The 15469-nt window shown below is 42.0% G+C and overlaps 1 protein-coding gene across 1 annotated transcript in view; it reads right to left on the reverse strand.

The window, feature by feature from the left end:
• The window catches only part of LOC126355014 (heat shock 70 kDa protein 4), a 65701-nt gene that overhangs the window by 36120 nt on the left and 14112 nt on the right, over positions 1 to 15469 (reverse strand). The window contains exons 6-7 of the mRNA XM_050005154.1: positions 11577 to 11653; positions 5534 to 5789 (exon numbers count right to left, since the gene is read on the reverse strand). Of these exons, the coding sequence (XP_049861111.1) occupies positions 5534 to 5789; positions 11577 to 11653 (333 nt within the window). The remainder of the gene's footprint in view (positions 1 to 5533; positions 5790 to 11576; positions 11654 to 15469) is intronic.

Consider the following 15469-nt stretch of genomic DNA (forward strand, 5'->3'; position numbering starts at 1 on the left):
ACACTAGATCGCGTGTTGAGAGAGAGAGAGAGCGAGAGCGAGAGAGAGAGAGAGCGAGAGAGAGAGAGCGAGAGAGAGAGAGCGAGAGAGAGAGAGAGCGAGAGAGAGTGTTCATCCGGAAAAGTGAGAGACTACCCCAAAATCCGGAAATCTTCTGGGAAAACTAGGCACGTATGCAGAAAGCAACAAACATTTCGAATACGAGCTACCATCCATAGTCAGGAGGGAAGGCAAAGGAACAGCAGGATACAAGTGGGGGGAAGAGGAATCGGCAGTGCCTGGTGGAGTATGCAGGGATTACAAGTGGCAGTACAAGGCTCTGACACATAGCATCTGGAGGCTGTGGGGGAGGGGAGGGGAAAGGTGAGGAGCAGAGAAGGGAAGGGATCAGTGAGTGCACTGCCAAGAGCTGTGTGCAGTGAGGGTGAGAGGACACAAATTAGTTGTTGGTAGGATACAGGTGGTTGAGACAATTGGATGAAGGGTGTGGGGACACTAGATTACCATAGGTTGAGGTCAGGATAATTTCAGGAGCATAGAACGTGTTGCACAGTTCAGGAAAGCTGGTGAGGGAGGGGAGCATCCAGATGGCCCAGGTTGTGAAGCAGCCATTGAAATCAAGCAAGTTATGTTCAGCTAAACGTTGTGCTACATGATGGTCCACTTTGCTCTTGGCCACAGTTTGGCAGTGGCCATTCATACTGGTAGACAGCAGAACTAGTATATGATACAGCTGCTTTCACAGGTGACCTGGTTCTTGATGGTGTAGGATAGGAAGGACTGGAATAAGAAGTGCTGGGTGGGTGGATCAGGCAGGTCTTCACCTGTATCTTTCACAGGGTTATCATCCTTGTGGTAAGTGGTTGGGGGTGGGGGGGGGGGGGGGCGGCGAGTGACATAGGGTTGGACTAGGATGATGCGGGGATTCGGTGAGCGACTTATTGCCAGTTTAGGAGAAGCGGGAAAGATTTTGGGTAGGATGTACATAATTTCAGGGCATGATGATAGGTTATCAAAGCCCTCACGAAGTACGTGGTTCATTTGTTCCACTCTGTGGTGGTATTGGTTTAATGTGGAGAGAGGTGTGGATGGAGACATCAGAGAGATGAAGGTCAATACTGAGGAAGGTGGCACATTAGGTTGAGGAAGACCAGGTGAAATGGATGGGAGGGAAGGTGGTAAAGTTGTGAAGGAATGATGATGCCCTAGCTCTGAGTCCAGATCATGAAGATATCAATGACATTTAACCAGACCAGGGATTGGGGAAGCTACGGTGATTTGCTCTAGGCAGCCCTGAAAACAGTTGACAAAGTGGTATATGAGGAATGAGGTAGTGGGTTTGGACTGAAGGAAACTGGGAAATGTAATCTAGGAGGTTACGGAGTGGGGACAGTGGAGAATCAGTGAAGCAACTGGTTGGTGCTGATGTGGGAGACCTAAGATTCAGGCAATAGGTTGGAGGTGTTGGCCAATGAAGGCCGATATTCTTTCAGTAGGTGCACAATAAATTGGTACAACGGGCATCCAGAATTGTTAAGTTTTTGGATTTTGGGGAGCATATAGGAGGGAAATGGATTCAGAGGAAGGGGTACTGGGAAGGGCCTAAGGTTTTAAGCAGGGATTGGAGGTTTTTTGCCACCAACCCCTACAATCAAAGCCAACCTATTCCAATACAGAACTCTTCCTCTCTCAGTTCATACCACCACCCAACCATGATCCACCTAATAGCGTCCCAGAAATTCTTTACCTCCAACTTTGATTCACAATCCTTCACTTCATAAGAACACCAACCATTCAGCAGAAAGAAGGACAGCCATACACAGTTACAAAACAAATCCGGACCTAATCTTTCCATTTGCATATGAAGGTTCCATCATTACCGTTCTAAATCTTTGACTATTTGGCGAAAGGCCTCCATCAATTGTCCAACTCCTTCACCTACATACTTTTCTAGAAAGAGCCTATTCCAAATCCACCAATCTTTTACACTCCATTGTAGTTGGCTACTTTTCTTCTGCTGAAAGAATTTCCACTTTTGTTGACCAACATCTCCAACCAACTGCACCACACCAAAGATACTAAGAACTTCCATCACTGACTCTCCATCAGCCCCATCCCCTTTAACTCGATACCTACTGTTGGTGCCATTTCTCTATACCAACATACCTCAAGTATTTTCTGCCATTGTACACCACCTCTCCCAACATCTTATAGACCCCAAACCCACTACTTCATTCCTTGTATATCTTACTAACTTTATACCAACACACAAATTTTTCTCCTACAGAAGGTATGTAAACAAATATGCAGCACAGCAATGAGCATCTGCATGGCACACTCACATACCAACCTGTACTCAGGTCTGTCTAAAACACACTGCCTCTAGCCTCTCAAGTTCTTTGCTGATACCTTCACGATCTGGACCCAGCGCCAATACACCCTATCCTCATTCCTTTCTTCACGACCTCAACATCTTACCCAACATGCTGAAGGTCTCACTCCCAAGGCCTTCACAGACAGGGACTATCCCCCAGACCTAGTCCCATGCCAGCTTCCCATGCCACATCCCTCACATCACGATATAAAAGAGCACCCCTTCATCTTCCCATACAACTGAACTTCATCCTTCCTGGGGGCTATGATTACCTATCACCACACTGAATTTAGGAACATTTAGAACATTCTCAACCATCCTAACACAGTGTTCTGCTATCACTACAACATCCTAGTACATCTCTTTGAAACTCGAAATCCCAACCTTTTGGCACAGAGATCGTATCCCTGTGAAAGACCCAGATGACTGCCCTAACCACCCATCCAGCACTTAAAGCTCTGTCACAGGCTTATTCAGAGGATGGGCTACCCGTGAAAGCACCCGTGTAATATACCAGTTCTACTCCAATCATTGCACAGCTTTTTAAATTTATATAACAATCAACCGACTGTCAACCAGGATGAACAGCCACTGCCAAATTGAGAGCAAGAGCAAAGTAGACTACCCTGTGGCACAACAGCATACCCCATTTTAATGGCTGCTTCACAGGATGGGCCATCTGCATCCTCCCTGTTTCACCAGCTTTTCTGAACTACACAGAGCTCTGTACAACACAGTCTCCGCTTCTCATATCGTCTCGGGCTCAACCTACCGTAACATAGTGCCCCACACCCTCTACCCAACTGTTTCCACTGCCTCTGTCCTATTACCTCCTCCCATTCATGTCCCCTCAATCCCAGTGTGTCTGCTCTCTGCAGTTTCATCCTCTTCTCCACTTATCTCCTTTCCACTCGCCCTTTCTTTTCTTTCTGAAGAAGGCTTTGGCTAAAAACTCATACACAACAGTATTTTTGTTATGCCTGCCTGAGCATGTATCTAAATACCAGTCTGGAAAAATAAAAATAAGAAACAAGCTACCTTGTCCTTATCTATATGTAGAAATAATGTGAACAAAACACACACACAGAATTACTAGCTTTCGCAACCGATGGTTGCTTCTTCAGGAAGGAGAGGGAAAGACGAAAGGATGTGGGTTTTAAGGGAGAGGGTAAGGAGTCATTCCAATCCCGGGAGCGGAAAGACTTCCCTTAGGGGGAAAAAAAAGGACAGGTGTACACACACACACACACACACACACACACACACACACACACACACACACACACACACACGAGTGTACACCTGTCCTTTTTTTTTTTCCCCCCCTAAGGGAAGTCTTTCCGCTCCCGGGATTGGAATGACTCCTTACCGTCTCCCTTAAAACCCACATCCTTTCGTCTTTCCCTCTCCTTCCTGAAGAAGCAACCATTGGTTGCGAAAGCTAGTAATTCTGTGTGTGTGTGTGTGTGTGTGTGTGTGTGTGTGTGTGTGTGTGTTTTGTTCTTTGTGCCTGTCTGCCGGCGCTTTCCCGCTTGGTAAGTCTTGGAATCTTTGTTTTTAATATATTTTTCCCATGTGGAAGTTTCTTTCTATTTTATGTAGAAATAATGTCATTTATAAAACACATGAAGGTTCCAGGACACCAATAACACAAAGCCTAATATTCTACCAATCCATGAAAGACATTCCGACAATTTAACCACTATGTCAGTTTTACATCACATACAGTGTTATGCCCACATCTTTGCCTGACATTGCAACTCAACCCTTAAGTCAAAAATTACAACATTTATTACTAATGTGGTTCCTGGTGTTCGACTGAGTTGTTAATATTTTATGCAGAAAGTGAAAACAATAAATTGGCCCTACAAGAGAGGGGGAAGGGGGGGACAGATTACAACAACACCGAAGTTTCACAATTTTAAATTAGCCCACATTAAGAAGTTACCACAATCTACACTGATGTTACCATAATTTTTACAGAATACAACACATTATTTGCCAATGGGCTGAATTAGCACATAATACTATGCATTATATTATTAATGTGTAATATGTGTAGCAAACAACCTATTACACACCCCCAAGTGCACACCAGATACTTCTCGGTCTGTAGAAACTATTCTTAAGAGACAAGATGTTGGGTTTTGCCTGTGTAGAAATTTTGGATCCAATTGAAAACCTGTTTAGATACCTCATATGCATACATTTTCTTTTACATACTTTTGTGTGGCACTGAACCAGTAACCTTTTATAGACCTATTGCCTGTATCTATAACACTTAAGAAAGAAATTGTGCATGCACTGTCTGTGTTGACTTCTGCCCATTTTCAGAATCCGCACTTTTGTTTCAGACAAGTTGTTACATTTGAAGTCTTAAAATAATTATTAGCCTGTCGCAAATACAGATGACTGATTTAGGATGATAGTTCTGTGTATAAGTTCTGGCAGCCACTTTAAGCTCTTTTTCAGTCACATGGAACAATTCTCCTGCCGATTCTGGAAGGAATCTTAAATACGCATTTGAGCCCTTGGACCTCCTTGAGCATCAGCAATTTTGGGCATTTGCAATGTCATTAGTAGCTATTGTATCATCTATTTGCAGTGGTAAAAACTGTCAATGTGCCAAAAATAAAACAAATGCCACAACCGTTCTATACTACCTCACGTAGTTAATGCTCACATCTATTTAGAGAGAGGTGAAAAATGGCGAGTTATCGAATACACAGCCAATTGTCAACTTTTCAATTATGGGCAACAGCAGAAAACTGACAAGCAGTAGCACTCTCAATCGTTGCTAACAGCATAATTGACTTAAGGAAATAAAAAACCAACCATTAAAACTATAAAAGCTGTTTCATACAGTAACAAGAAAGTAGTTAAGCAAGCAAACAAGCACGTGCATGGGTATTTTGGTTACAATGTTGATTTTCTGCTAACTAAAATAATAAGAATACACAAGTGATAAATGTGACAACTAAACACGCAATTAAACCTCAGAAAAAAATATTAGAGATAGGTCACAGCACAGCATTGGCATTAGTAAAACAGGCTCCTACATCTTTAACAAAATATAAAATATTTGTGGCCATATTTTAGCTTATGATTTTTAATTTTAAAACACTAACAAAATGTAAAAATTAAAAATGATGTACTTACCCATCTTCACCCATTGATGCATCCCACACTAGTTTAATGGGATAGGTCTGGATATCAGTAACACTAAATTCTCTCACTCTAATAGCTGGTGAAAGCATAGCACACTGCAGAGCACAGCCTCTTGCTACAGCTTCATCTTGATTAAGAGTTGTACTTGGTAACTTGCCAAAAACCGTCTCTATAAGATGTTTAATTGCAGGTATGCGGCTAGACCCACCAACAATTTCAACGGAATGTATTTCATCAAGTCGCAGACCTATAGGAAAGAGAGAGAGAACAAATGTTAAGGTGCAAATAGCATTTTACAATCCAAATAATAGTATTTTAATTAGCAAAGGTATTTGGCCGTGTTCTCTTCCGTTTACGGAAAAAATGGAAATGAGCATATGGCATCATCAGCTGGGAGGCCCCTAGTTGGGGAAGTTCGGCTGCCAAATTAAAGTCTTGTTTCATTTTACGTCACATTGGGTGACTTGCGCACCGGTGATGAGGATAAAATTATGATGTGGACAACACAACACCCAATCCACAAGCGGAGAAAATCTCCAACCTGGCCGGGAATCGAACCCAGGCCCACTTGCATGGGAGGCGAGCATGTTACCACCTAGCTAAGCAGGTGGATACGGAATTTAAATGAGACAGTCAACCCAAGACTATCGGATGAGTAGAGCTATGTAATATCTTGATAACGTACTAACACAGAACTGGAATCATGGGTTTACACAATAATTAACACTTTTGAACCAATCCCTGTAAGAACAGTTCTCCTATAATATGATTCACGAACAATGGCAGTTCGCACAGGGACTGGGAGTGCACTGCTGCCAATTCCAAGCGACAATTGCAGTACATGCATAATTGTGCTTTACACTTTAAGGAAGTGTGTATCCTGCATATCATACATTTCACCTTCTCATGTAGAATTTCTCACTTAACACCACTATCAGGGATGACAACTCGCAACACATGGAATAAAAATTCACTTGATATCTCTCTATGATCACGTTTAATGCAAGCATTGGCCACGACACTCAGAGCAGAGGATTCAGAACACTACTGAACCCTCTCTGGCGGTTGTCGTAGTCACTTGCCCCACCATCACACTCATGTTAACTGTGTGGGGCAGAGTCAACAGCGACAGCAGAGGTGAAACTTTCCCAGTACGCCTTGTTTAAAGTCCATCTGGGCAGGGGACTGACACCGGGGCAGTGACAGGAAAATGGGGAAGTGGTCACTAAAACACAGGTCGTCATGTGCTCGCCAGTGGATAAATGGGAGAAGCCCTGGGCTGCAAATTGATAAATCAATTGTCGAGTAAGTACCATGAGCCACACTGAAATGTGTGGCAGCCCCAGTATTTAAGAGGCAGAGGTGGAACTGAGACAGTAAAGTTTCGACATATCTGCCTCTGCCGGTAAGCATGGTGTCACCACCATGGTTTGGGGGGGGGGGGGGGGGGGGGGGGTGTTTCCTGAGGGAGCAACAGAGAGGGAAGTGCCCCCCCCCCCCACCATCAAGAGGGCAGATGTAGTCTTCTGGTTCAGGAATGCGAAGAACTGATAGGGTTACAACTGTTCTTGTAGCGGCAGCATAATATGTGGTCATAGCAACAGGAAGTAGGAGCTCAAATCTCCGTTTAGCCTCAGTGTAGGTCAGTCGGTCCAGTGTCATTTCATGATTTTCCTCTACCTCTGTAAAATCCTGTAGTCTGGCGAGCAAGGTGAATCATGCTCTCCGCAGTTCACACAGATGGGAGGCAGGGCACATGGAGTATTGGCATGTGAGGGACGTCCACAACCTCGACATGTGATGCTGGTACAGTGGGAAGACATAAGGTGAAACTTCCCGCACTTAAAGCACTGCATTGGGGGCTTTACATCACAGTGGTAGACCATCACCTTGACTTTCTCAGGTAAGGTGTCACCCTCAAAGGCCAAGATGAAGGCACCGGTTGCAACCTGATTATCCCTCGGACCCTGATGGACCCGCTGGATGAAATGAAAACCTTGCCACTCCAAATTGGTGCGCAGCTCCTTGTCTGACTGCAAAAGATGGTCCCTATGGAATATAATATTCTGGACCATATTTAAGCTCTTATGGGTCGTGCTGGTAACAAACATCCCCCAACTTGTCGCAAGCAGGTAATTCTGTGACTGGGCAGAGGATGTTTTTATCATGACTGACCCAGAGCGCATTTTGGACAAGCCTTCCACCTCTCCAAACTTGTCCTCCAAATGCTCCACATAAAACTGAGGCCTCATAGACACCAGGACAAATAAGTTTCACTGCCATCCTTAGCCTGGTGTTCCTCCCAGGGTGTGGCCAGGGAGGGAAATGGTTTGGGGTCATATTTCTTAGCACTGAAATTAGACTTTGCCCACTTAAGAGACTACTGGCGGCGGACCACCAGCAAGAGATGACGTACTACACTTCATGCAGTGTCATCCGTCCTGATTCCACCCACTCTGACTAGGAGCCCTCCCCACAGGCGCCATCCAGCCTTAGCAAGGGCCACCTGGCAGGATAGCCATTGCCGGGAGTCCCGATGACCCAGGGAGATGGGCATCTACTCCACAGCATAAGTGAGGAGTTAACAGAGCAGGCATCAGCAGAGTGATCCCTGTGTTGTCAGGGGGCTACAACAAACAAGGTAAATACCTGCCCCGCCACAACGGACTGGCTACCGTGCTGGATATGAGGTGCATGTTCATCATCAGCACAGAAAGTGACACTGCATATTGCATGGTGGAAAACGCATCCAGGAAGGTGTCCTCACCTGGGAGATAGAGAATGAGCGTGACTACAATGAGATGACGAGAAAATGGGTTAAAAATCTCAATGCACAATGGACATGATGCACCACGTAAGGCACCCTTCCCCAATTGGCTCGCTCTTTGGGAAAATTTAGAAAGATGGAGGTCAAAACCAACAGGGGACCATCATATAAAGGTCGAAACATGTGAGACTCCTTTTAGTCACTTCTTATGACAGGCAGGAATACCTTGGGCCTCTTCTACCCCTCGAACCCACAGGGGGCTTATAATTAGTGTGTAATGTCTTATAAGCAAAAGGAAATAGTGTAATTCATATATTTTATCAATGTAACATTTTTTTCCAGATAAGCCTTCACAATTTGCAAATCTGTTGTGTATTACTTCTCTCTCTCTCTCTCTCTCTCTCTCTCTCTCTCTCTCTCTCATTCATTAAGATAGAACCTCTGAGTGCAATATAAGAGGAAGTGTTTCAATGCTGGAAGAATATTAAATCCTCTGCAACGGCTTTATATTTTAACACCCCGCAGATGACGATATCTTGAAAGTAATACAGCAGGCATGAAAATGATCTACCAGGCTTGTCTGCAGTTGCTAGATGTATTTTATATATACTAGCAACAATGCTTTACTGAAGGTGACATATTAACAACTTGTTGCAGCCAATTAAATCCAGATTGTGTCAATTATCTATTGCTGACCAACAGCTGCAATAATTCTCTCTTCTTTTGCAACCAAGGGGAAAATGAGGAAAGTTGCAGATGTTTTAAACTGTCTTCTTTATGAAGGAAGTTTTCTTCTAGATTCCAGGATAATATTTATTTAATGTGTATGTAGTTTCCTAACACTGAGAAGCTAAATAAATCTTTTGGTTGGAAATTAGTCTTTTTGCATGGGTTGTAATGAAAAAACAAATTATCTTCCATATGCTGTAAGGAGTTAAATATGTCATGAAAGCATTCCTGTAAAGTTTACACTCGGGTCAACAATGTGGAGAGGGGGAGGGATAAAATTGTACAGTGTAGTGCAGTGAGACGTAAGCAAATATCTGTCATGATTACCGTATTTACCCGAGAATAAGACACACTGAATATAAGACAACCCCCCCCCCCCCCCCCACCTTTTATTAAAGATGTTCCTTATGCTTAAGAATTAACATTATGCCTACTTTAAACTTAGGCCATTTATACATTACCTACATTTTGATAATACAAGTAGTAATAAAATTGATAAAAAGACTGCCTTTTCTTTATTGAGCCTGTTGTCTGTGGTATCACTGTTTTTAATAATCACCATTGCCATCATAACAGGACAGCTGTTAAACTTTTATCCTTGTTGTCACAAGTATTTGGCTATTTCTTCCGAATACGTTGATTTCTGGGGTTGTGGTGTGGGATCATGAGAAAGCACACAGCGGATTTCATTTCTATTTTGATGTGAGAGTGTTACTGTATCTGTAGCTTCCAAATGTATTATCTGCCAGCAGCTGTATCATTGGCTTCGTAGAACCAGCAGCTGACACACACCACCTATCAATCTGTTGTACACCATGGTGAAACATCGACAATATGACTGCATGAAATACTTAAGTATGCCACTGGCCCCGATGTAGACTTCCACTGGAGAACTGCATGCTTATATTGAGTACAAAAAGATTCAGGCAGACTGCTGTTTAAACATGATAGATGTTCATAAAGAGCCAAAGTATGCAGAATAGATCCCCAGGATTAGCAACACAACAAAATTTGCTGCCCATTCACCACAGTCCGGTCACTTTATGCCTCAGCTAAACTGCTGTCACTTTCTCTTCTCCCCCCCCCCCCCCCCCCTTCCACAGTGCTGTGCTTCAACAGTAGTGAAACACAGACAGGAACATCCTTTAGGGTGCAGGTCTTAAGTAACAAAAGCAAGTAATACAAAAACTAACTTTCGCTTGTCCTGATATCTAGTGCCATCTGTCGTACTATCTCCACAACAGGTCTTTCCACTGTAATTTATTCTTGTGATAACAGCTGCAGTCAGTTCAATGTGATGTATTTTGTCTGTTACACATTTAATTCTGGATTAATTTTCTTTCTTTTTTCATCCTAATTTCACTATGTTGCTCTACAGCGCATCAAAAACTGGTGAAGATTTTCCCCAGTATTCTAATATACGAACGGCGACCAACTTTCTTATTTCCAACTCAAATGGTAGATCATTACAGTTTGTCAGAACCAAATAGAATATGACCTGGACTCAAAATCAATGGTTTTTGAAGGACACTATTTTTGTCTTCGAAATGTTACCTATACTAACAAAGCAGTATAAACGTGTGGTATGTACACAGTATCTATACATGTACAAGAACATTTATTGCAAAACCTGTCCAAATACAACAAGTGTTTGCAAGTTGATAGAATTTAATGCTATTTCCTCCTGTGTTTCACAACATCACCAATTTTTAAGCAGAGCTAGTTCATAGTTTCTTGCGTACCCCTTTCACAGTGCACTGGCACCAGAAGCGACTGAAGTGAAGTCATGTGACTGATCAAGCAAGGTCGCTACCGTATCGGGCGCTTCAGGGCATCACAAAATCTCTAGCCAATTCAAATGAAAGCATTGCTTGCTAAGCCCTGCTCTTCGGAATTCTTTGTACGAAATCTCAATATCTACATATTCATCTGTAAATGTAAGACACCCCCTACATTAATCTATTAAACTATATAAAAACGTCAGTCTGAGTAGCAATAGTTTTTTTAATCTGCAAATATAAGATGACATTTTTCAAATGATAAATTTGTGAAATAAACTGTCTTATAATCGGGTACATACAGTAGTTATTTGCATGTCCGGATCCCAGATGACAAGGAGCGAGTAAAAAGTCATGTATGATCATGCTTTAATGGCTTAATATTATGTCAAATATTTAACAAATTAATTGATTTGCAAAGTAACTGGAAGTCCAAAATGGTTTTGTACACAGGAATCTAATTCATTGGAGGCGGGGCGTTTGTTGGGCTTCATTAATTGGTGGACAATTACTTCTTATCAGATAGTGTGTAACAAAGTTTACGAGCAAATAAACCTACAATCAAATTCATTTCTTAAGATTGATAATTTTGTGGCCAACCCTAGCTGATTAAGAAGAGGAATAAGTGAAGCAAACTGTACGATGAGCGACATCATCCTCCTCCTCCTGTCACTGTTGACATCATCCTCCTCCTCCTGTCACTGTTGGCATCATCATCATCATCATACATACATAGTAAAGAAAGGCTTATTAAACATACCTGAGTCCTGCAGGCACTTGCGCATCGTGTGTTCAACTCTCTGAATCAAGTGGGCGCAAAGTTTCTCCATTTCTGTCCTGTAAGAGTGGACCTTTTTAGTGTCATTTGACAGATTATTTGTGGCACTTTATAAAATACTGCTAACACACATGCTACATGGAAACATAAATTTCCAAGCACTATTAAAATTACAATGTCAGAAATGACAATTTTAAGAGCTGGGTTGTTCTTAGCTTTATATCTGCTGATACATATTTTCTCCCGGGTTTTGTGAAGCATAATGTAGGCAACAATATTATGAAAAGATGGCATGGTGAGTTGCAGATAGCCACAACAAAGAGACTACCTTATCTGTGAAAGCAGCAGTGCCAATACCAACTCCATTACAATAACTGCATGGATTTTTATATTTGTACGACTAGCAACCAACTGTCCACACGGATGAATGATCACTGCCAAACTGCAGCCAAGAGCAAAGTGGAAATGGCTCTGAGCACCATGCGACTTAACTTCTGAGGTCATCAGTCACCTAGAACTTAGAACTAATTAAACCTAACTAACCTAAGGACATCACACACATCCATGCTTGAGGCAGGATTCGAACCTGCGACCATAGTGGTCGCTCGGCTCCGGACTGTAGCGCCTAGAACCGCACGGCCACTCCGGCCGGCAGCATAGTGGACCACCTTGTGGAACAACATGCAGCCAACCATAACATGCTCTATTTCAATACAGCTTCAGAACTCTGGTCATCTGGACCCTGCCCTCCATCAATGATTTTCTGTGCTTACGACACATTGTTCTCTCCCAAAATTATCCTAGTGTCAACCTGTGGTAACTTACTGTTCCCACACTCTGCCCAACACTTTCTACCCATTCTGTTCCACACCACATTCCCTCGCCCTCAATGTGTGACATTCTCTGTCAATGCACTCACCAATCTATTCTCCCTTCTCTGCCCCTCTCCTTTTATGTCCACATTTCCTTCTTCTCTACCTCACAGCCTCAGAATGGTGCACCTACCATGCTCCACCAGGCAGTGCTGTTTCCCCCCACCTGTATCCTGCTATCCTTACTCTTCACTGCCCCACTCCGGATTGCTGCTTGCATTTGACAAGACATCACTGCATACAGGCCAGAGTGGTCAAAGAGAGTGATTTTTGTGTGTGTGCGTTTTTGTTTTCTGAAGAAGTCGCTCTGGTTTAACAGTCTTTTTGTTGTGCCTGTCTGAAACTCAATGCTTCATCTTTACAGTAAGTAGCAATTTATCAGTTCACAATATTGTTTATATTCCTACCAGGGCTTCCATTGTTGGGTAGTGTAAGTAACCATTACTACTGAGAAAATTATCACTTGTTAACATATTTTTTTAATACAAAGACTTACACACCACAGAATGTTGTATCATTAATCACGAAATAATGTTTGATACTAGATATGCAATTTTATGAAGATGGAAAATGAATGCCACAAAAAAGGCATGCCTGTTTTCCAAGAATGCCCCATATACAACTAATGCAACATAATTTTAACAGACTCCTCTTCTGGGTGCAAGGTAACATAGCAAATTCAAAGAAGTGCATTTTCTTATTAACGTTTTGGTAATAAATTATTGAAATGCTTCACTCTCATCAAAACACAGTTTTTAACAACCTCTGCTACCCAAAACTCAAAATTATAAGTGGGACAGCAGAAAGTTATAACATCTTTGGCACAGGTTGTGAATATGAACAGCAAGTCATTTCAAACAGAATCCTGAGGCAAATACTGTTCACTGATGCACACGAACAACAGTTATAGTTATGTAATTCTAAAAAGCAAGTTTTTCTGTATCAACTTAAAGCATTTATATATAAAAGACAAGTTAAAAGCGTTTCTAAAACATCAAAATCTTTGATCTCCTAGGAGTAACACTGCTAAATTAAGAATGGCCACCTGACAATGAAGAACCTTGTGGTTATAAACATTTGAGCATGGTTACTGGACATAAACAGCTATTCATCTGTATTCTAATCTCCCTATCAGTTCACTGTCATTTGCCTTCATAAATATCCTGTTAAACTAAGTGTGGTTAAACCAAGAGTGGTAAGTGCAAATCACATGACTCATCAAATTCATTCAGTTATTAGATTTATTAACACCAGAAGATAATGTTACTGAAATTTGTAGCCAATTGTGTGAAATATATTTTCTTATCATAATGAATGAATAAATGATAAGTGCCACACTGCTGTTGAGAGCTTATGTAGATAATACACATTACTGTATATGGAGAAAGGACTTTTTTTTTAAACACTACTACTGATAGTAGTGATGTGGTGCACAGTAACTACCATCTCTTCGCAAAGCTAAAAAATGGCTTGCCTCCAAACGATTTGAGGGCAGTGAGGAACTTATCTCCGTGCAGAATTGGCCAATATCATGAGTGTTGGAATTTTATGAAGCAGGATAAAAGAAGTTTGTTTCACAATACCAATAATGCAGTGAGTGACATGGTGATTACAGAGGGGAGAACTGCAAATTAATATATTTGTCGTATTTCCCAATATATTTCAGTTTATTTCATTTCAAACTTCAACTCTGAACCTTATCTTGTATTGACAGTGAAATATTTATGAAAACAGAGGAGAAACTGGATACAACACAGAGGGTCGGCTCAAGAGGGTTACAATAATAGCACCAGTATGAGGCGAGGAAAGGATTACAGTAGTAGTGGTGTGAGTGATCATGTCAATATTAGCACAATGAAGTTAGATGTTGGGGAAGAGAAGTGGTGTGTCAAGATGCTAAAGCTGACAATATGCATACCATCTACAGAGAAGGTTGAATTTCACTGGAAGAAGCATTTGTTGAAGGGTAGTAAAGAACCAAAGAATCCTGCAGATCTTTTAAGTGTATTTTTAGTAGTATGATTAGCATCCATTATAATTATAATTGCTTTGGTCTAAGTTCCACATGACTCTCAATGCTTCTCTGCTACTGAGTAAAGGACTAGAACACTGCCTCCAGAAGTTCTGAAGGCACCGAGATGGGAAGAGGTTGAGAAGTAGACTGTACTGAGTGTAAATGAACCGTATTAGGGATGTTTTAGGTGTGTGTGAGTTGGGAGGGAGAGAGGAGGGGGGGGGGGGGGAAGGGAGGGAGGGAGAGAGAGAGAGAGAGAGATGGTTGGCAGGGATAAATGGTCTGAAACAAGGATGTGCACCATATTTGTTACTTTTCATAGTGGTGATGCATGACCTAATGACAAATGGTGAATGAGAGACAGGATGACAATGTTGTTTGCTGAAGATTTGACAGAAAGAGAACAGGGAGGAAGCGTAGAAGAAATTTTAAGCTAGGAAAGATATGAGAAAGTACTGCATAAAATTTAATGTAAAGAAGCATGAGCAGATGGTCACAACAAGAAAAGGTGCTGAGTATAACAAAGAAAAAGAAACAGAAGGTATGACAAATATATAAGTGAATGTGCAAGGGGCGCAGCATTTTCTATTCTACAATTCGGCTGCCTATGGCTCTTAGAGCAACTGGTGGTGTTAGGCTGTTCATCTACTTTGTTCTTGGAAGGACACTTTGACAGGTGTTCTTTCTGGTGATACTGGAGGAAAACATGGCTGTGCCACTGGTGTCCCTCTCTCCATCCATTCTAAAATGGACAGCTTACTTTGACTTGTGGCTAGGGCCAGATGTTTGTTTCCCAGATCTTGATGTTGCTGTACTAGGTGTAAACTTTGTCATTATGTTGATTATGGTGGAGCTGTTCATACTTTTTTGAAATGCCAAGCAGTCTAACTTCTTATATCCCTGGTTCTACTTCTTCCTCCTGAACAATGATCTCTTTGGTGAATGAGGTGGGAGGTGACCTGGGAAATTTATGTATGAAGGTGTTTGCA

Source organism: Schistocerca gregaria, chromosome 3, assembly GCF_023897955.1.
Source record: "Schistocerca gregaria isolate iqSchGreg1 chromosome 3, iqSchGreg1.2, whole genome shotgun sequence".
Taxonomy (NCBI): domain Eukaryota; kingdom Metazoa; phylum Arthropoda; class Insecta; order Orthoptera; family Acrididae; genus Schistocerca; species Schistocerca gregaria.